The 22,365-nt window shown below is 38.9% G+C and overlaps 1 protein-coding gene across 1 annotated transcript in view; it reads right to left on the bottom strand.

The window, feature by feature from the left end:
- zgc:163022 (putative ferric-chelate reductase 1) overlaps window positions 1-22,365 on the bottom strand; it is a 61,000-nt gene that overhangs the window by 9,045 nt on the left and 29,590 nt on the right. The window contains exons 10-16 of the mRNA XM_043698896.1: window positions 22,095-22,208; window positions 17,996-18,111; window positions 17,278-17,364; window positions 15,208-15,305; window positions 11,266-11,324; window positions 10,635-10,772; window positions 10,493-10,518 (exon numbers count right to left, since the gene is read on the bottom strand). Coding sequence (XP_043554831.1) covers window positions 10,493-10,518; window positions 10,635-10,772; window positions 11,266-11,324; window positions 15,208-15,305; window positions 17,278-17,364; window positions 17,996-18,111; window positions 22,095-22,208 — 638 coding nt within the window. The remainder of the gene's footprint in view (window positions 1-10,492; window positions 10,519-10,634; window positions 10,773-11,265; window positions 11,325-15,207; window positions 15,306-17,277; window positions 17,365-17,995; window positions 18,112-22,094; window positions 22,209-22,365) is intronic.

The raw sequence follows: 22,365 nt of genomic DNA, 5'->3' as shown, positions 1-22,365 counted from the left end.
AAATGCTAAGTGGAGAATATAAGATCAGCCTTCAAAGCACATTGCACAGCAGGATTGAGGAGCTTCACCTCATTTACAAACCAGATGTGCTTGATGATGATTAACAGCTAGTTAAGACAGAATGTGGTTCACTCATCAGAACTACGTTGGGGCTCTTGGGACACAGTGGTATAGCATCCTTACCTTTGAGTCAGGAGGCTTGAATTCAAGGACCAAGTGCTTCTGAGATGCATTATAAGCTCGCTGAACAGAATGAATAGATAATACCTGACCAGATTGTGTCAGATTGGCTCAATGGTAGGCCACTTATCTGAGTCAGAAGATTGCTGGTTCAATCATCAAATCTTGGTTATGTAAACCTCTCTATCACTTGAAGCAATACTGATGAAATCCTGTATGCCAAGTGCACTTTCTTGAGAATTAATCTAAAATCAGAATCCTCAACTGAATTTGAATACCTAATGGTATTATTTGAAGATAAATGGAGGTCTTCTGCTCTAATGTTCAAGCCTTAAAAAATATGAGCAATTTTATGACATGTCACCATGCAGAATGTGACTGTTACATTTGGGTACATAATGATCAAGTTTCACTTCAAAAGTAATCACTGCCTGTCTTCCTCATCTCCTCCAGACGTTTAAGCAGAAAGGAACACAAAGAAAGTGTTACTCATCAACCTACCAAAGCATGTCTAGTATCAATGGGATTACTATCAAGTAAGAGACCTACACCTTAATGAACAAACAAACACTGACGAGACAAAGACCAAACATCCCTGGCTAATGACTCCAATAGTCCTTCCAATGTGCTTGGTGTTGGAATAAGGAACTTTAATTTAAAAATCACACAACAGCAGGTTATAGTCCAATGGGTTTATTTGGAAACTCTAGCTTTCGAAGTGCTGCTCCTTCGTCAGGTTTGCTCCCCCAACATCAAATATGTGGCAATGTTTACTTTTAAGATAAGTAATGTTACAATGTTGATAAGACACAACATCCTTTACAATGGTGTTGCTTTCAATTATTGATCATATGAACATGGGAAGTAGAAGTAGGGACTATATGGCCCTCTGTGCTGCTCTGCCATCCAACACAAACGTTTGCATCAATCCACTTTCTCACTGTCTTCTCATTTCCTTTGAGTCCTTAAGTGATCAAAAATTTGTCCATTGAAACCACGAATGTACTCAATGATTGAATATTCACAAACTACTGTTAAGGAATTCCAACTTCGCACATACAACCCTTTGCTCAAAGAAAGGCATTCTATTTCAGTACCACATGATTGACTTTTCCTCCTGCAGTATTGATTTCTTGATTATCCATCTAGAGGAATCAATGGTTTAAATTTCTAAGCTGTCAAACCCAAATTCCTGATGAAGGGCTTATGCTCCTCAGATGCTGCCTGACCTGCTGCGGTTTTGCAGTGCCATACTTTTTGACTCGGATTTCTCCAGCATCTGCAGTCCATACTTCCTCCTTGTTACAATGCAGGTTTATTCCATGAGGCATCATGAGACTGAACAAGCCAATATTCTGCATTTTCATAGATGCATTGGGTGTCTTTCAAATGGCAGTGGGATCTGGAGTGCAACATTTTCTTCCTTTATCTCTCTCCCTCTGTCATTGCCCCTTCTCATCATTAAAATGATGTGAATCAAAATATGATCCAGATTCATGGACAAATTATCATTCCAAATTGATAGCAAAGTTCCATCCAGTCATTAAAGTTAGTGCCACCATACTTCAACAAGACCTTCATAGGGTCTTTGAAGGATTTTCTTTGTCTTCCACTGGAATAATGGCCATTTAAGGGTTGAATTAAGAAAATCAGATCTTATGAGGGAGATGTTCCTCAACCATCTGGACTAGTCCAAAAAAGTTAATTTTGAAGGGCTTTTTCCCTTGATGGTTGTGAAACTGGTGTCAAGAGGGACACTGGTGTTCATTTGATAATGCTTCCATTGATTTTGAAGGATTCAGCATAGGCAACACTGATGGACTTTCTCCTCCAGATGATTAAGCAGAAAGGAACATAAAGACGGCTGAATAAGCCAAATTACCAAAGGATGACTATCATCAATAGGACTACCATCCAATAAAAAGCCAGTAACTTGAATAACAGATCAACATAAGCAAAGCGGAAAATATTGAGAAGATAAATTCCAAATTTCATCTACTATAACTCCTTCCATGTACTTGATATCGGAATAAGGAACCTTGAACTGTTAAATTTAATTTGCTCTTTGCACCTCCAACACCAAAGTAAATGTGCTGCAATGTTCATATTTTAGATAAGCAATGTTTCAATAACGATAAGAGACAATCTCCTTTACCATGTCGTTGCTTTCAGTTATTATTTATCATATGAACTTTCTAAGTAGAAGTAGGAACTACCACATGGCCCTCTGTGCTCCTCTGTCATTCAACACAGTCATAGTTGACCTTTTGTATCAATCCACTTTCTCACTTCTCATATCCCTCAATTCCTTGAGTAATCAAAATTTGTCTATTGAAACCATGAATACACTCAACGATTGAGTATCCACAAGCCTCTGTTAAGGAATTCCAAATTCCAATACATAACCCTCTGCTCAAAGAAAGGTATCCCATTTCAGTCCCACATGATTGATTTTTTATCTTGCAGCACTGATCTCTTGACTCCCCATCTAAAAGTACCAACAGCCTAAATTTCTAAACTGTCAAATTTTATTACGATCTTGTGTGTTTCAATCAGATAATTTCTATTCCATGAATACAGACCAAATTTATTCTGCCTCTTATTCTTCCCAAGCTTTGGTGATCAAAACTGAGCCTGGTACGCTGGCTATGGTCTTACCAGAGTATTCACCACTGGCTGCCCCATTGATTTGTCTACTCAGAGTTGTAGGATTCTAAGACGAGGCATCATGAACAAGCCAATATTCTAGATTTTCATAAATGTCTTTCAAATGGCAGTCAGATCTGGAGAATAGCATTTTCATCCTTTTTCTCTCTTTGCCATTGCCCCTTCTCACCATTAAAATATGATCCAGATTTATTGACAAATCACCATTCCAAATTGGTAGCAAAGTTCCATCCAGTCATTAAAGTTAATGCTACCATAGTTCAACAAGACCTTCATAGGGTCTTTGAAGCATTTTCTTTGTCCTCCAATGGAATAATGGCCATTTAAGAGTTGAGTTGAAAAAAATCAGATTATGAGGGAGATGTTCCTCAGCCATCCAGACTGTGTGACGCATCCAAAAAGTTAATGTTGCAGGGGTTTTCCCTTCATTGTTGTGAAACAGGTGTCAAGGGGGACACTGGTATTAGTTTCATAATCCTTCCATTGATTTTGAAGGATTCAGCAGAGGCAACACTGATGGGCTTTCTCTTCTCGTTGATTCAGCAGAAAGGAACATAAAGACGCTTGAATGAGCCAAGCTACCAAAGGATGACTGTCATCAATGGGACTACCATCCAGTAAGGAGCCAGAAACTTGAAAAACAGATCAATATAACCAACGTGGAAAATATCGAGAAGATAAAGCTCAAATGTCATTTGCTAATGACTCTAATAGTCCTTCCACATACTTGATATTGGAATAAAGAACCTTGAACTATTAGATTTAATTTGCTCTTTGCTCCTCCAACACAAAAGTAAATGTGCTGCAATGTTCGTATTTAAGATAAGCAATGTTTCAGTACAGATTAGAGGCAATCTCGTTTACCATGGGGTTGCTTTCAATTATTATTGATCATGAGATGTTGAAGCCCTTTGAGGTGCTTTGCCATGCAGTATAACTAATTTGTCTCAACGAACCTTCCTGTTCCCGTTCTGTCACAATAAGCTTCCCAAGGCCAGTCTTGAACATCCTAAAAAGGATAAACACACCCTCTGGTGTGACAAATTCCAATGGTTCATAATACTTTGAGTAAGGAAACTTATTTTATCCTCAAATCTAAACGTTTGGATATCTTTTGGTTGTTTCCCATGTTCCAGATTTGCCAGCCTCTCAAGCCCCTTTAGAACCTTGCACAGGTCAATGAGATCACATCTCATCCTTCCAAACTCCAAGAGCAAAAGCCCAATTTACTCAATAGCTCTTTGAAGAACAACACTTTAATCATAGGAATCAGTAATCCTTCCCTGTACCTCCTCCCAGACCAAAATGTCCTCTTTTCAACTTGGACTGCAAAGCTGCATGCGAGACTTCAGATTTGATCTCAAAGTCCAATACAGTTGGCAAAACTTTCCTGTTTGCGTACATCAATACCCTTACATGAAAGACAAATGTGCCATTTGCTTCCTACTTGCTCAATGTATGTTCGAGACTAGTTTAGGTGCTATATGAGGTGATCCTCCAAATTACGTTGATGGGGTCAGATAATGGAAACTGTGCTTTGTTCTAACCTGAATATGCTGGATGCTGATTAATAACTGCCTAAAGAATAAAATGCTTTATTCATCAGATTTGCATCAGCTGGCTTCGTGATAGGACTCTCATCTGAGTCAGAAAATTGCAAGCTGAATGCCCCAAATTAAAGCTTCATTCGGAAAGTTAGTAAATCTTTGATGCAATACCAATAAGGTGTTGCAATGTTAATGATATTGTCCTGTGGATGAGTAATAAAGAAAGGATTCCTCAGGAGATTCAATGTATCTGATGATCTTATTTGAAGATGATGAGGTGAGGTCTTCTTTTTAACATTAATTCTATATCCAACATCATAAAATCAGATGATTATTCATTATTCCAGTGCTGCTGTGGGTTCTTATTGTGTACTAGTTGTTTACTGTATTTAGCTGCACAGTGATAAAGTCTGCTGTTCTAAAGGGATCCCTTCCCATGAAATGCCTCTGGAAGATCTGGGGAAGGTGAGGAACATCCCATCAGTACAAGTTATTTGTTCTTTCCAATGTCTTTCAGGTTAGGAGTTGTAAGATAGTCATGATACAATGAATTAAGGAAGCTTCCAGAGTATGTCTGGAAGCCATTGGACTATCCTCCATGAGGAGAGAGCATATTAAAAGGAGGGGAGCAGCAGAAGCAAAGAAGCAAATAAAAAACAAGTGCAAAGGAAAAACTCTACATTCATTAGCTAATGATTCTCCAAATACTTCCAATGTGCTTGATGTTGGAGAAGGAACCTTGAACTGTTAGATTTAATTTGCCCTTTGTTCGACTACTTGAAAATAACTGCATGGTAATGCCCGTCCTTATGGTAATTAACGTTTCAACAGAGATAAGAGACAATTTTCTACAGCGTACAGAACATAAGATATAGGAGCTGGAGTAAATCATAGGTCTTCCTGAGCCTGACCTTCAATTCAACACAATCAGAGATTCTTCTGCTTCAATTCAAACCCGCTCCCTCTCTATATTCCTTGAAACCAAAATTTGCTCATCTGAATCTTGAATGCAGTCAACTTCACAACATGCACAAACATCTGGGATAAAGCAATGCAAGTGATTCAGAAAAATCAGAGCAAAGAAATTTCTCCTCATCTCAGTCCTAAATAATCAACTTCTGATCATGACACCGTGCCTCTGTGTTCCAGATTTCTTAAGTAGGAGAAATCAGCTCAAGGATCTACTTCTATGTTTCACTTCTTATTTGTCTAAATTCCATAAATGCAAACCCAATTTACTTAGCCTCTCAGCAAAGGGAATCTCATCCAAGATTCCAATTTAATGAAGTTTGGTTGCACTATCTCCAAGGTAAAGGTACTGTTCCTTAGATATTGAGACTAAAACTGAGCACAGGTGTAGTTTTATCAATAGCCAAGAATGGACAACATGCATTGATTTTACAGCAACCAAAACTCTCTATTCTAGCTTTGATTGTACTCAAGAGGAGTATCCATTTCCTTCCTTAACTGCTTGCTGCACATGAATGCTAACTTAATCCTAGCACACGTACACTCGAACTCCCCCAGAACATCGGTATCCAAATGTGTAGAACATTTGAAAACAAAGCTTAAGTATTCTATTTATCGGAAAAATAACTTCACATTTTTCTGATCCAATTGTGTATTATACTCTGTCTGCCTGCTCACTTTTAACCTGTGTTTGCCTCAGGATACAAAAAGAGCAATGATTTGTGTAAAATACCAGAGGATGATTGGCACCTATAGGATGATGATTTTAGAGTAAGAAGCCAACAGGGCTTCTTAATATGAGGGTCAATGGAAATGAAAATAATTGAAAAGGAAAGCAAACAAAACATAGCTAATGGTTCCAATAATCTTTCTACCATTAATGATGGTATAAGAAACTTTGAACTATTAGATTAATTCATCCTTTGTTCTCTCAAATTAAAGTATATGAGCTGATTGCACAGATTTAAGCCATGGTTCAATGCAGATAAGAGGCAATTTCCTCTACTATGGTGTTGCTTTCGATCATTGTTGATCATAAAACCATTAGAAACAGATTGGACCTTATGGACCCATTAGACTTCTCCAAATATGATCATGGTTGATCTCCTTTCAAAACTCCAGTTTCATGCTCCTGCCCTATTACATTTGATTTCCCAGAGATCAAAGTGCTATCTATACCAACCTTGAAGGTACTCAAGGAAAGTGTGACCACAACCCTTTGACACTGATAATTCTAGATATTCACACTGTGAGAAGAAATTTCTTCTTATCAAGTCTAAATTATCATATATTTCTCCTGCCTCTGTGACCCCATATTCTAGATTTCCTAGTCAGGCGCACAACATCTCAGTGTCAATCTTGTCAAATCCCTTCAGAATATTGTATGTGTTAATCAAATCACCTTTTTAATATGCTAAAAACGTCCAAGTTTACTCAACCTCCTTTCACAAGGTAATGTTACATTTCAGGGACCAATCATGTGAACATCTTTCTAACGCTTCCAATACACATATGGCTTTCCTTACTCATTGAGCCCAGAACTGTGTAAAGCATTGCACATGTGAACCACCAAAACCCTATGCAACTGCAGCAAGAATTCATTGTTCTTGTAACCACTGGGTTAACATGGCCATATCTCTATTTCTGCCTCACAACTGACATGCCTACTTACATTTTTAACATCAGAAAATGTGGACATATTATTCAAGTGTCTTTGTCTAAGTCATGAAAACAAAAGTGGAATTTGCCTGGGTAGTACCATGACAACACTTTACAAGTAATAATTCCTTCAGTGACACCTTGGAAACCTATGAGCTAATACATCTTTGTGTTTCCTAATGTCCCTCAGGTGAGAAAATACAAAAGGTACGCATGATGAATTGGAGTTACCTGAGGTTGACGGTACCCATGGGATCAGATTCCAGAAAAAAAGTTAACTTCTTGAGAAGTGAAGCAAAAATTAAGAGAAAAGAATTGAGAAGGCTAAAAAGTCCACCTTCATCTTCTAATGCTTCCAGTAAACTTCCCAACATTGATGTTGGTGTAAAACAAAATCTTGACTTATTAGATCTAATTTGCCCTTTGTTCCACAATATTAAAATACATTTTTTGATTGTATTATCTTAATTATATACATTCCAACTCATGGTTCAATAAGAGGGAAGAGGTAAAAAATAAGAAATAGGAGCAAGAATTGACCCAATGGTCTCCTGAGCCTGACTGATCTTATTCTAAATCTTCACATTTCCATTGATTCCCCAGAGATCAAACAATCCATACCAGTTTTAAATATACTCAAGATCATTCATAGATCCTGGAGTAGATTCTTCTAAAGATTCACAACTCTTTTAGTGAAGAAATTTCTACTCAGTTTGTGTCTGAGATTTATGTTCTCGATTCTCCAGCCACAGAAACAACCTCAACGTCTACCCTTTCAAATCCCATCAGATGCTTGCATGTTTCAATGAGATTACACCTTATTTTTTCCAAACACCAGAGAGTTTCAGCTTCCACATCCTTGCAAAGTAGGACAACCTTCTCATCCCAGGAACCAAGATATTGAAATTTTGCAGTACAAACAATATTGTTATACATGGAGTCCAAAAGTGATCAAAATATTTCAGGGCCGGGTCTCACCAATATCCTATTCAATTGTAACAAGACTTTCTTGATCTTGTACTTCAGTCTTCTTGCAAGAAAGGATAATGTGCCATTTGCCTTCTGAATTGTTTGTTTGCCTACATGCTTAATTTTTGTGTTCCTCATCTAAGTGCAGCCACATTTCTCTGAACATACCATCTAAAAGTTTCTCAACTTTTAAAAGGTGTCTGCTTTTCTACTTTTGCTACCAGAATGAATAATTTAATATCCTTTCACATGACATTGTACCAGTCATCTTACTCACTCACCTAGCAGCTTTCTGCCCAGCATTCTTTTGTCAGCATTGCTCTCAGGCTATTCAGTTGAAACTTTATTGCTGGAACAGCACAGCAGGTCAGGCAGCATCCAGGGAACAGGAGATTCGACGTTTCGGGCACAGGCCCTTCTTCAAAACGTCGAATCTCCTGTTCCCTGGATGCTGCCTGACCTGCTGTGCTGTTCCAGCAATAAAGTTTCAACTTTGATCTCCAGCATCTGCAGACCTCACTTTCTCTTCTCAGGCTATTCATCCAAGTAATTAAAAAGCCTGTTACATTTGTCTGGAATTGGCAGTGATTGCTTGTGAATTCTTTTTCAGATATCTTGGCAAGGTGAAAAGCATTACATCAATGTCAAAGTGAAACAGGATTGTTATTGGAAATCTGAAATACGTGAGCAGGTTAGATGTAGGGAATTTTGAAACAAATAATTCATCTTCTAACTTGCAAAGCCAGTCTATCACCTCCTAAGGCACAATCAGGAGTGTGACAAAATATGTTCAATTTCAATGTCATACAGGAAACTTGACATTAACCAAAACAAAACAGCCTGCTTGATTGGCACTATATCCACCAACTTTAACCACAGACACATATGATGTGGAGGTGCCAGTGTTAGCCTGGGGTGGACAACATCAAAAATCATATGACACCCAGTTATAGTCCAACAGGTTTATATGAAACAACAAACTTTTGGAGCCTCAGAGACATAGTGGCAGCAATGCATATTACATGCAGGATATACCACAGCAACTCACCATTGCTCCTTCACTAACACCTTTAGATTAGATTAGATTAGATTAGATTAGATTAGATTAGATTACTTAGAGTGTGGAAACAGGCCCTTCGGCCCAACAAGTCCACACCGACCCGCCGATGCGTAACCCACCCAGACCCATTCCCCTACATTTACCCCTTCATCTAACACTACGGGCAATTTAGCATGGCCAATTTGCCTAACTTGCACATTTTGTTTTTTGGATTGTGGGAGGAAACCGGAGCACCTGGAGGAAACCCACGCAGACACGGGGAGAACGTGCAAACTCCACACAATCAGTCGCCTGAGGCGGGAATTGAACCCGGGTCTCTGGCGCTGTGAGGCAACAGTGCTAACCACTGTGCCACCGTGCCGCCCACAAGCCACCGTGCCGCCCACAAACCCACAAGCTTTCCCATCTACATTGAAAAGAACAGCAGCAGCATAGCAACACCACCACCTGCAAATTCCCCTCTGGGCCACACACCATCTTGCTTGAAACTATGTCCTTCACTATTGCTTGCTCAAAATCCTGTAACTCCCTCTTAACAGCACTGTAGATATACCTCCAGCATATAGATTATAGCATTTCAAGAAGGAAGTTCACTATCACTTTCTCGAGGATAATTAGGGATGGAGAACAATCATTTGTCCTTCCTGGGAAGCCCACAATTCATCAAATATTTTTTACAAGGTAGCCTTACTGACTCCTAAAAATGCATGAGAGAGGGTACAGAGGAGATTCACAGAATGTTGTCTGAGAGGGAAAATTTCAGTTAAGAGGAGACACTGGCTAGGTTGGATTTGTTTTCCTTGGAGCAGATGGGAATCTGATTAAGGTGTACAATATTATGAGAGACACAGATGGGTTAGATCATAACAATCTTTTCCCATGGCAGATGTAACAGAGACCAGACAGCATAGGTTTCAGATGAGGAGTAAGTCATTGAGAGGATATCTGAGAAAAAATGTTTTCACCCAGAGGATGGCATAAATATGGTATACGCTGCCTGAGCAGGTGGATGCAAGAACTCTCACTTCATTTAAGAAGCATCTGAATGAATATCTAACATGCCAGGAATTTTAGTCTGTAATCAAATACAAGTAAATGGGATTAATGTAGTTTGGCGTTTGTTGGTTGCCATAGATATGATAGACCAAAGAACATTCCTGATGAAAGGCTTATGACTGAAACTTTGACTCTCCTGCTCCTCAGATGCTGCCTGACCTGCTGTGCTATTCCAGTGCCCCACTTTTTGACTCTGATCTCCAACATCTGCAGTCCTCACTATCTCCAAAGAACCATTGCCAACCCGTATGACTCAATAACTTTACTGAGCATAGTAGTGCACTCCCATGCTGATTGTTATTCTGCATTACCAGATTTCTGAGACTTTTCCAATCTTAAAAATGCAAAACATTTATAAGTAGAAAATGATTAGTGAGCACAATACCTTTTTCTGGCATTTGATGTACCAAGCTGAAAAAAACAAGAAATGTAAAGGACATGGTCAGTTAACATCATGTAACCTGTTTACCTAACAATGAGATTTATTAATCATCAATATGAAAAATCAATGTTGAACTGTTCCTTACCTTTTGCTTTGCAACAGCAGCATATACGAAACAGGAAATAATTCAGACATTGCCATCCAACAAATCCTCCCAAGACCTTCACCATCCAAGAATTTTCTGGTCCTTCGATCAATTTGAACCCTAGAAACAGAGTTGCCACTGGAAGAGAGACAGTAATAGATCTGAGTAGATTTAAAGGAAGCAGATTTTTCTCAGCCTAAAACATGTTACATTTTCATTTGCAAATTGTGAAAGAAAGGAAAAATTACATTCTAAAACAAATGTCAGGAATGTGGTTTCATTGGCTTCTGTAAACTATAACAGGTACTTATCCAAGTCTTCTCCTAATGTTCCTTTGATTTTATTGCTGTTACTTGGAAGAGTTTTATTTCTTTCTTACACGGAAATCCCAAAACTAATGAAATTACATTCTAAAGAATAGAATATGCAAATATTTTTTATATCCCCATACAGAACGTCTTGTAATAAAGGCATTTCTCATTTATTTAAAATAAATATTCATACACTTAGATTCCTTAGCCTCAATGTTATGCATTATGAATGAATATCAACAAATTGTGTAAGGACTACCAGAATAATATAGCAAATGAAAAAAAACATTAAAAATATTTTATTGCATACAATCACATACCTGCAAGGATTTTAATGACTAAAGCCATGTAGCTGTGAATAATGTTAAAAATGCATCGTCTGTAAAAATACAAATAGATGGTTAATCATGCTTTCATCATTTGATAGATGTCTTCATAAAAATGGTTATTTATTTTAAAATGAAAAGAAAATCATAACAAACAAGTTAGTATACTGCAATCATTATTTAAGTGACTCTCCTCATGAATAACACCTTCAGATTCTTACACTGAACTATTTTTAGCTCCTTATAGACATACAGAACTGCGGCAGAATTGTAGATTCACAGAGCCATAGAGATGGACAGCATAGAAACAGACCCTTCGTTCCAGCTCATCCATGCCGACCAGATTTCCTAACCTAATCTAGTCCCATTTGCCAGCACTTAGCCCAAATCCCTCCAAACCCTTCCTATTCATAAACCCATCAAGATGCCTTTTAAATGTTGTAATAGGAGCAGCCTCCACCACTTCCTCTGGCAGCTCATTCCATACATGCACCACCCTCTGCATGAAAATGTTGCCCCTTAGGTCTCTTTTATATCTTTCCCCTCTCACCCTAAACCTATGCCTTCTAGTTCTGGACTCCCCTACCGCAGGGAAAAGACTGTCTATTTATTCTATCCATGCCCCTCATGATTTTATAAACCTCTATAAGGTCACCCCTCAGCCTCCGACATTCCAGGGAAAACAGCCCCAGCTTATTCAGCCTCTCCCCATAGCTCAAATTCTCCAGCCCTGGCAACATTAGATTAGATTAGATTAGATTAGATTAGATTACTTACAGTGTGGAAACTTACATCTTGTAAGTCTTTGCTGAACCCTTTCTGATAGGAAGACGACCAGAACAGCACACAATATTCCAGAAGTGGCCTAACCAATATGGTGGCACAGTGGCTAGCACTGCTGCCTCACAGCGCCAGAGACCCGGGTTCAATTCCCGCCTCAGGCAACTGTCTGTGTGGAGTTTGCACATTCTCCCCCTGTCTGCGTGGGTTTCCTCCAGGTGCTCCGGTTTCCTTCCACAGTCCAAAAATGTGCAGGTTAGGTGAATTGGCCACGCTAAATTGCCTGTAGTGTTAGGTGAAGGGGTAAATGTGGGGCAATGGGTCTGGGTGGGTTGCTCTTCAGAGGGTCGATGTGGACTTGGGCCAAAGGACCTGTTTCCACACTGTAAGTAATCTAATCTAATGCAACATGACCTCTCAACTCCTACACTCAATGCTCTGACCAATAAAGGAAAGTACACCAAACACCTTCTTTTCTACCCTATCTACCTGCGACTCTACTTCCAAGGAACTATAAGCTTGCACTCCAAGGTCTCTTTGTTCAGCAACACTCCCTAGGGCCTTATCATTAAGCGTACAAGTTCTGCTCTGATTTGTTTTTCCAAAATGCAGCACCTCGCATTTATCTAAATTAAACTCCTTCTGCCACCCCTCAGCCCATTGAACCCTCTGATCAAGATCCCATTGAACTCTGAGGTAATCTTCTTCGTCCACTACCTCCAGTTTTGGTGTCATCTGCAAACTTACTAACTATACCTCCTATGTTCACATCACATCCAAATCATTTATATAAATGACGAAAAGCAGAGGATCCAGCATTGATCCTTGTGGCACACCACTGGTCACAGGCTCCAGTCTGAAAAGCAACACTCCACCACCATCGTCTGTCTTCTACCTTTGAGCCAGTTCTGTATCCAAATGGTTACTTTGCATGTACCAGTTGATTAAAATGCCAACTTGTTAAGCTGACTTTCAGTTAGGACCTGAACAAGGTTGATGTCCACCCAAGCTGAGCACTTTGATTCCTACTGAACAGCTGAAGGGGACAGGGCTGATTGCAAGATGTTTCCAAACTGGGGATTCTCTTGGCCTTCGATTGAGTACTACTTAGCGACCATGAGGCTGGTGTGCAGATTATTGGACCAGGACGAGCTGCCAACTAAGCTGAGATTCCGATTTGTTGCCTGTTGACCTGCCATCAATTCCCTTCCAGTGAGAACTCAGTGTGCTGTGAAAATGGCCTTGCTGGTTAACAAGGTAACTTTATGACATTTGTAATTTAACTTCAATTATTTTTGGACCTGCTGCTGAGCTCATAAACAAATGACTGTCACATAGGAATTCTGCCTTAACACTTATTTGTGTTCTCGAGACTCAAAGATCAGAATAAAAGTAGATTTTTTATTGCATTCTATTTGCTTTAGTCTTTGAAAATAAAACTTAAAAAAACATTCAAAAATCCTGTTTTAAATTAGCAATAAAAATGGATTTTAACAGTCATCATGCAAAGGCTCTCATACATTAGTAGTCTGCCCAACTCATCTCAGTTAATGATGTACATCAAACAAGAATGAAAAAGCTACAATAACAACAGCAATTAAACCAGGAAAGCTTCAATTAGCATATTGTTCAGAAGGTTTAATACAACCTCTTTCATATGACAAAAGGTTCCTCAGAAATATAGTAAGATGAAAAAGAACTGTCAACAGTTTACTTTCCTGCAGCAGGATGACACCAAAATTGGCGGTATATAGTAGACAGTGAAATAGATTAGATTACTTAGAGTGTGGAAACAGGCCCTTCGGCCCAACAAGTCCACACGAACCCTCCAAAGAGCAACCCACCCAGATCCATTCCCCTACATTTACCCCTTCACCTAACACTATGGGCAATTTAGCATGGCCAATTCACCTAACCTGCACATTTTTGGACTGTGGGAAGAAACCAGAGTACCCAGGGGAAACCCACGCAGACACAGGAGAATGTGCAAACTCCACACAGACAGTTGCCTGAGGTGGGAATTGAACTCAGGTCTCTGGTGCGGTGAGGGAGCAGTGCTAACCACTGTGCCACTGTGCTGCCCACAAATAAATTATCTAAGATTACAAAGAGATCTTGAGCAATTGGGGAAGTGAGCTGAGGAGTGGCAGATAGGGTTTAAGTTGGATAAATGCGAGGTATTGCATTTTGGCAAAAAAAGTAAGGGCAGGACTTATAAGTAGGGCCTTAGATAGTGTAGTAGATGAGACAGACCTAGGGGTTCAGGTACATAATTCTTTGAAGTTTGCATCACATGTAGTGGTGGTTAAGGAGGCAGTTAGCATGCTTGCCTTCATTGCTCAGACTGCTGAATATAGGGGTTGAGATGTCATGTTGAGGTTGTACAGAACATTCATGAGGCCTCTTCTAGAGTACTCTTTACAATTCTGGTCGCCTGTTACAGGAAGTATATTATTAAGGTGGAAGGGTCAGCAAAGATTTAGCAGGATGTTGCTGAGAATGGAGGGTTTGAGTTATAAGGAGAGGCTGGATAGGCTGGGCCTTTTTTTTTACTGGAGCATAGGAGGCTGAGGGATGACCTTATAGAGGTTTGTGAAATCACAAGGGGCATAGATAAGGTGACTGCAGGTGTCATTTCCTTAGGATGTAGGATTTGAAGCCAAGGAGGTGAGGGGAGAGAGGTATAAAAAAAAAAGACACGAGGGGCAATTTCATTTCACAGAGTGTTTCATATGTGGAATGACTTTCTAGAGGAAGTGGTGGATGTGGGTACATTTATGTTTAAAAGACATTTGAATAAGCACATGAACAAGAAATGTTTGAAGGGATATGGGCCAAGCACAGGCAGGTGGGACAGTTTAGTTTGTAATTATGGTCGGCATGGATTGGTTGGACTGAGAGGTCTGTTTCCGTACTGTATGACTCTATGACGCAATAACATTGTTACAAACAATACTAAATAGCTGACTCATTCATAAAGTCGAATTTCATTTTCTAACATAGAGGAATACATTTCACCAATCGTTACAGCTTGGTCAGTCTTTCTCATGTTATCAGAATCCATTTATCTGCCTTTGTTTAAATAGTTAACTGATATCCAGAACAAACCCATAATTCAAAATACATCAGACTATTATGAGGTGTTTTCAAACTGACCTCTTGTGATCTGGTGAAGGTCGGCAAAAGGCTACAGTGGGTTGAATCAGTGAGAGACCCATTACAATACAGCCCAATATAGGATGGAATCCAGCACTCTGCCAGAGAAACACAGAAACATAAGGACACGAAAAAAAACTAGCAAAAGCTGGTACATATTAACTGAGGTGAAGAATTAAGGTATTTCCTGTAACAATAGAATAGGGAATAAATTTTATTAATAAAATGTTCTCCAGTTCTACGTTGTTTCATTAATAATTGAGGTATTAGTCAACAAAGTAACAGAGTTTAGACAATTCAGCAAACACCATTGATCCCATTGGAAGTGAACTGCTATAAAGGTAGTGAGTGGAATTTATCCCCACTTATACAAATGCATCCATGGGTTTGGGTCATCAGGTTGCATGAGGTCTGTAGCACATTGGTCGGTCTTCTCATTCCATCTCCACCATCAGTTAATGACCACTAAGGACCTAATTCTGCCTTCTAAACCCAACTGCAGACAAGTGGGTCTAATGCCTCCAGCATGAACAGAAGCTAAAACTGAGATCCCAGCTTGTCACCTCCCAGGGGAATGCAATTAAAGGCACTTTGGGCCTGATCATAGGATATGGCATCAGTAAAGAAGGGAAGGGGATGTGGGGAAACCTGTTGAAAGCTAAACTTCTGGCATTATGACTGGCCATACACCCCATACTCTCTCTCTGCAAACTCTCACTCATGAAACTATCCCCAGAACAGTACATACCCTGGTCACTTTGCGATCATGGGACTCCAGGGCTTGACATTTCTGCAGCAGCCACAGCCTCCTCAGTTAAGCCACTGAGTCCCAGATTGGTCAGCAGCCTTTAATAGGTAAGACTTCTGCTGCTGGCCTCTTGATTTCAGAAAGGCCTGTCAGTGACCTGGCCAATGACCTGACTGGTTTGTAATTTAGCAAGAGGCACACAAGTCTCTTGTGAAATCTCCACCCAGCAGCTAGGGTTCACAATACCAAAGATCACTTCCAGTGAATCCAGTTTCCCAAAAGCTGGAGTTAACTTGAAAAGTGATCGCTTTTTGGAGAAGAATAGTGCCACAAGTGGTGGGAAGGCTGAAGTGCAATAGAGTCATAGTGTCATAGAGATGTACAGCATAGAAACAGACCCTTCGGTCCAACCTGTCCATGCTGACCAGATATCCCAACCCAATCTAGTCCCACCTGCCAGCACCTGGCCCATATCCCTCCAAACCCTTCCTAATCATATACTCATCCAAATGCCTCTTAAATGTTGCAATTGTACCAGTCTCCACCACGTCCTCTGGCAGCTCATTACATACACATACCACCCCTGTGTGAAAAAGTTGCCCCTTAGGTCTCTTTTATATCTTTCACCTCTCACCCTAAACCTATGCCCTCTAGTTCTGAACTCCCCTACCCCAGGGAAAAGACTGTCTATTTACCCTATCCATGCCCCTCAATTTTGTAAACCTGTATGAGGTCACCCCTCAGCCTCCAACGCTCCAGGGAAAACAGCCCCAGCCTATTCAGCCTCTCCCTATAGCTCAAATCCTACAACCCTGGCAACATCCTTGTAAATCTTTTCTGAACCCTTTCAAGTTTCACAACATCTTTCCGATAGGAACATGACCTCCCAACTCCTGTACTCAATACTCTGACCAATAAAAGAAAGCATTCCAAATGCTTTCTTCACTATCCTATCTACCTGCGACTCCACTTTCAAGAAGCTATGAACCTGCAATGACAGAAGACTAGTGCAAATGTGAAGACACTTTGCCATTTGTTAATTAAAAACAGCATTCACAAGATTAAAGATTACCAATTGCAGAGTATTGCAATGAATAATAAACTGTTGTGACACGGGAACTGTAAATGTTGCAAGAAATTTTGAATGATGAGATAATATATTAGAAGTATAACTGAACTGGAGAGTAGCTGTTGCATGACATATTAGTTTTTTTGTACTGATAGCCAATGAAAAATAGCAATAACATTAACATTTTTAAAATGGTTTGATAGTCACTTATGCTTCATTTGCTTTAAAACATGAAATAAAGATAGCAACTTACAGAACTCCACCCTTTCACCTGCACAAAAGCCAGCACAAAGCCAATGATTGTTAGAACAACAGTTAGTATCATCAGAGTCCAATGAAGCTGGAAAAGAAAAGGCATCATTGAACATATTTTAATGAAAATACATGCACATTACAATAAATAAGAGCAATGATTAATAAACGCTTCCTCTCCAAAAAATAACTATTATTCCCAAAAGCCATGATTATAGCACAAATCAATGTCATAAAGGTAAATAATTAAATCCATTGTATCCAAACTGTTAAACTCAAATGCCAAGATTATTGTAGCAATAGAGTCTTTTACAAAACATAACAGAGTAAACTAAGACAGACATAAAGCTAGAAAATCTCAGCAGGTCTGGCAGCATCTGTGGAAAGAAATCAGAGTTAACGTTTATGGTCCAGTGACCCTTCCTCAGACTGTTTTGAAGAAGGGTTATTGGACCCAAAATATTAACTCTGATTTCTCTCCACAGATGCTGCCACACTTGCTGAGATTTTCCAGCAATTTCTGTTTTTGCTTCATATTTCCATCATCTGCAGTTCTTTCTGTTCTTTTTTAAGCTACAAAGCTACTTCATTACTTGCCCAGGTTCCATCAAAGGATACATATTTCTGAGAAATGAGAATGAACTGAAACTTAATCAGGGCAAAAAAATGCCATTTTCTTTCATTATTATGAACAAAATGGTCAACATTCTGTATCTTACCTGAAACCAAAGATTCTTGCCCCAAATCTTCTTTTGGCCACCAAGGCTCTTAAAGAATTTGGCAATTATCATGCCAATGCTTCCAACTGTCATCCAGGCTATTAACATCAGTGCAGCTGTAAAACAGAAGAAATGTGGTGAGTCTTTATATATTTTTGATAAGGCCAATTGTTATCGAGACCTCTGCAACATTATCTTCCTCTGTTCCTCTAGACTTAATGAATGGAATTTAATGGCATTGAATAAATCTAGTAGGCATTACTTGTCCATTTAAGGACTTCAATTGTCATCCACACATCTTCCCAACACAGATGTAATCAGGGTACCAAACTCTCCTCTGCAGAAACCATGAAATTCTATCACAAATCTTCAATATCGCCTTGCCAGCCTTCCATCATCAATAAAGTTCAACCTGTTCGAAAGCTAACTGCCTGTAAATTGACTCACTTGCCTTCAAGTCATATCCATATTGACCTATATTGATTCTGCATTCTTCAGTGCATTAAACTTGAAGTTCATTTATTTGTCTTCAATTATTCCACAGTCTAACTCATGTTTATCTTTCCAATCTTTTCTACTATTCCTCCTGCACTGTTCCCTTACTCTCACCTTTTGAACATGCCTCTCTTCTTTCGCCATGTAAATGGTTAAAATAAAATCCTTCAGGCATGCTGATGCCACTTTTGAAACCTTCAATTTGTCTGATCAATCTTCTCAAAACACATCATTTTGATGACCTCTCATTCTTTAAGGTGAGAGGAGAAAGATTTAAAAAGGATATGTGGGGCAATTATTTTCAAATAGGGAGGGTGTGTGTGTGTGTGTGTGGAAATAATTGATGTGGGTACAGTTAGAACATTTAAACAGAATTTAGAAAAGTACTTTAATAATGTTTGGAGGGATATGGGCCAAATGCAGACAGATAGTTTAGTTTAGTTTAGGATTATGCTCAGCATGGACTACTTGGACCGAAGGGTATGGTTCCGTACTGTATGACTCACTATGTGTTCATTTTAATCTTAATTCTCTGAAACATGTCAGAATGATTAATAGCACAATTATAATGTCACTATACTATTAATCCAGAGTACCAGGCTAACACTCTGGGGTCAGACTCAAATCACACCCCAGCAGCTGGTGGAATTTAAATTAATAAATCTGGAACATAAAGTTGGTATCAAAGATGGCAACCAATGAAATTATTATTGATTATTGCTAAAAAAAATCATGTAGTTTACTAACGGAAGGAAATCTGCCATATTCACCCAGTTTGCCTTACATGTGACTCCAGACCCACAAGAATGTGGTTGACTATAAATTGCCACCTAATCTGGGGGAAATTCAGGATGGGTGACAAATGTTGGTCTCGCCAGTGACCCACAACTCATGAAAGCTTTTAAAATTATTTTATATATGAAAAGACCTTCTGTAAAAATTATGCCTTGACATAGTGAAAAGACTTGTGTGTATCCAGTGCCATCAGAGCTACACTGGAGTATAGCTCCTGTTGGCATGACCCAAGGCAGCAAGTTCTAAAGATAGCAACAGCAAAGCAAAAGGAGATTACCAGTTCTTCTGGTCAAGGATTGAGAATCAGGTTGCTAAGTCCTTCATGTAAAAATGCCTCAAATTATGGAAACAAACCAGAGACAATTTTGGGCCTGACCCTGTACAACAAAATGAGTTTTGTGCACTTCAAAATCTCATTCAAGAGTTCCATTGGAGGCTTCCAAACATAAACCAAAATGTGAGAAACTACTGTCTGCTCAATGCAATGCCAGGTACAATCATTACAATCACTGTTAAATATCCTGTCTGGACAACAGCAAATGGAAAGGATGGGGTTTTATATGTGCCCCTTTCATCTTATTCTCCAATGTTTAAGTAGATGGACAGATCAAAGAAAAAAAAATTTAAAAATTGTTTAAGAACTTTTTGCCCCCTCTTTCTCAAACCACAAAAAAATGAAATTGGTAATTAATCATTAAAGTGAATCTTGGCTAATTGGCAACATAATTTAATGTTGTATGCATACAATGGCATTTTTACACTTCAATAGAGAGGATCAGCACAATACATACTGGTTCAACAATCTAAACACAATCAATTTTTTTTCTAACTCTGCCCTCTGTTTTGACTCTCATTCTCTGGGATCTTAATTGAGACAAATATCTGTCAGGGGTAATTCTGTGATCTTAAGCATGCAGGTGGTTATCACCCATAAAGTTAGCACAAACGAATTAATGAATTGGAGCTATCATGTTTTGGACTTTAGGATATTTTCATTTGAGAAGTTTTTACTACAAATTTTACATGATATACAAATAAATAAACAAAACAGTATCTTACACAAACGAAAGACGGTTTAATAAAATGAAAAACAAATGAATGCACAAAACAGGCATGATTCAGCACGGTATTCCTACTTTGCAACACAAAGTTCTTTCAGGTTGGCCACATTACTCACATTACTCAGAACCTAATCTATTAGTTTACCAAGGATTTGCATTTATGCTGATAACACTTCCAACACCACAACTACTGGCCTTCATATTTGAGCCTCCAATTGACAATAACAACATAGACCTACTTCTGGTAAAGCATGTTAGAAAACTAAAATGCATTCTGTTGAGTCCTGAAGTTCATACATTCATTCCTAATAAAAGCCTTATTTTTATATTCCAATTGGGTAACCACCACAAATAATTTAGTTTCATACTTAATATTCATACTTTATACTCTGTTATGATTCATTTGCTATGCCACAAATCTCACTAGAAGATTTGAAGCCCTGGATCCAGCTTGCAAGATTATAAATCTGGCAAGGTATTATAGCTGGACTGTTCATCCTGAGAGTTAATCCTGGACTGTTAATCGCTCTGATCTCCAGCATCTGCAGACCTCACTTTCTCCTGTTAATCCTGAGACCCAGGTAATGTTCTGGGGACCTGGCTTGAATCCTGCCACAGCAAATGATGGGATTTGAATCCAATAAAAAAATCTGGAATTAAGAGTCTAATGATGACCATGAATCCATTATCAATTGTTGGACAAACCCATGTGGTTCACAAATGTCCTTCAGGAATACCCACTGTAATATGACAAACTCTTAACTGCTCACTGGGATGGACAATACATGTTAGCCTAGTCAGTGATGCCCTCATTACATGAATGAATAAATGAAAAAATGAAGGTTAAATGTGTTTGGCAATGTATCAATTTAAAGGTCACATTGTATAAGTGGATTGTGGAAATAATACATAGCAAAATCTTCCAAATTCCATTTTCCATCAACACAGAGTTTCCAGGTATTAAAAAGACAAACTTAGAATCTTTACAACTGAGGTCATAGCCTATCTGATGGCTCTTGAGCCTTCACCTTGGCTCCTCAACAATAAAAAAAGCTATCCTGTCACCAAAAGATAAATATTATTGCTGGATACCTCAGCAAACAAGGTAATCCATTTCAGGTCCATACGTCAAATGTATAATACCTACTTGCCTTTAGAAGAACTGTCATACAATCGCTCAATGAGCACAAAGTTACAATTTTGATTTGTGCTGATGTGTAAAGTACAGTAGCGCCTTGACTTATGAATTTAATCTGTTCCGGGACCTGGTTCGCAAATGGAAAAGTTCGCAAATTGAATCAATTTTTCCCGTTGTTCAGATAGCGTAAGAATGCTTGGATGGCTGTTCACAGCGCACGCGCCAAAGACAAACTGAATGAGATCACGTGGGGCCCGAGAGCTTTTGCGTTCAACAAGCGCGTAGCAAAGCAGAACAATGAAACCACATGGTCGCACATGGGTTTTTTGCATTTGTCCCTTCATTCGTACCTTGAATTTTGTACGTATGTTGAAGCAAAATTTTACGTACAATCCTGTTCATAAACTGATTTGTTCGTGAACGGGGTCGTTCGTATGTCGAGGCGCTACTGTATATAGTCACATTGAAAAGGATCTGGTGTACAGCACAATATAGTTTATGAGTAGCTTCAATTTACAGTAAAGAAACAATAATAATTAACTCCATATTGATAACTGAATTGACTTGGATGTAGTTGTTATAGTTATTAAACTGCTTTCACATTCCTTACCATGAGTCCTGATGAGAATTGATCTGTTGTTGTTGCCACCAATTAACTGTACAACTGCAACATCCACTTTCTCTGTTGAAATGAATGGGATCTCTGAATGCAGCTCTATTTGCCCTGAAATATATGCAGTATATTGAAAGTTATGCTAGAAATAGACATTGAAAAAAAACTCTCAATGATCCCAGAACGGGACATCATTTACCACAATCAATCTTTGCAAATGCAACCATGGCAGGTAATATTCCTATCATTTCAAAAAGTCAATTTTTTC

Source organism: Chiloscyllium plagiosum, chromosome 11, assembly GCF_004010195.1.
Source record: "Chiloscyllium plagiosum isolate BGI_BamShark_2017 chromosome 11, ASM401019v2, whole genome shotgun sequence".
In the NCBI taxonomy this organism is placed as follows: Eukaryota; Metazoa; Chordata; class Chondrichthyes; order Orectolobiformes; family Hemiscylliidae; genus Chiloscyllium; species Chiloscyllium plagiosum.
This window is presented reverse-complemented; position numbering and strand designations above follow the sequence as displayed.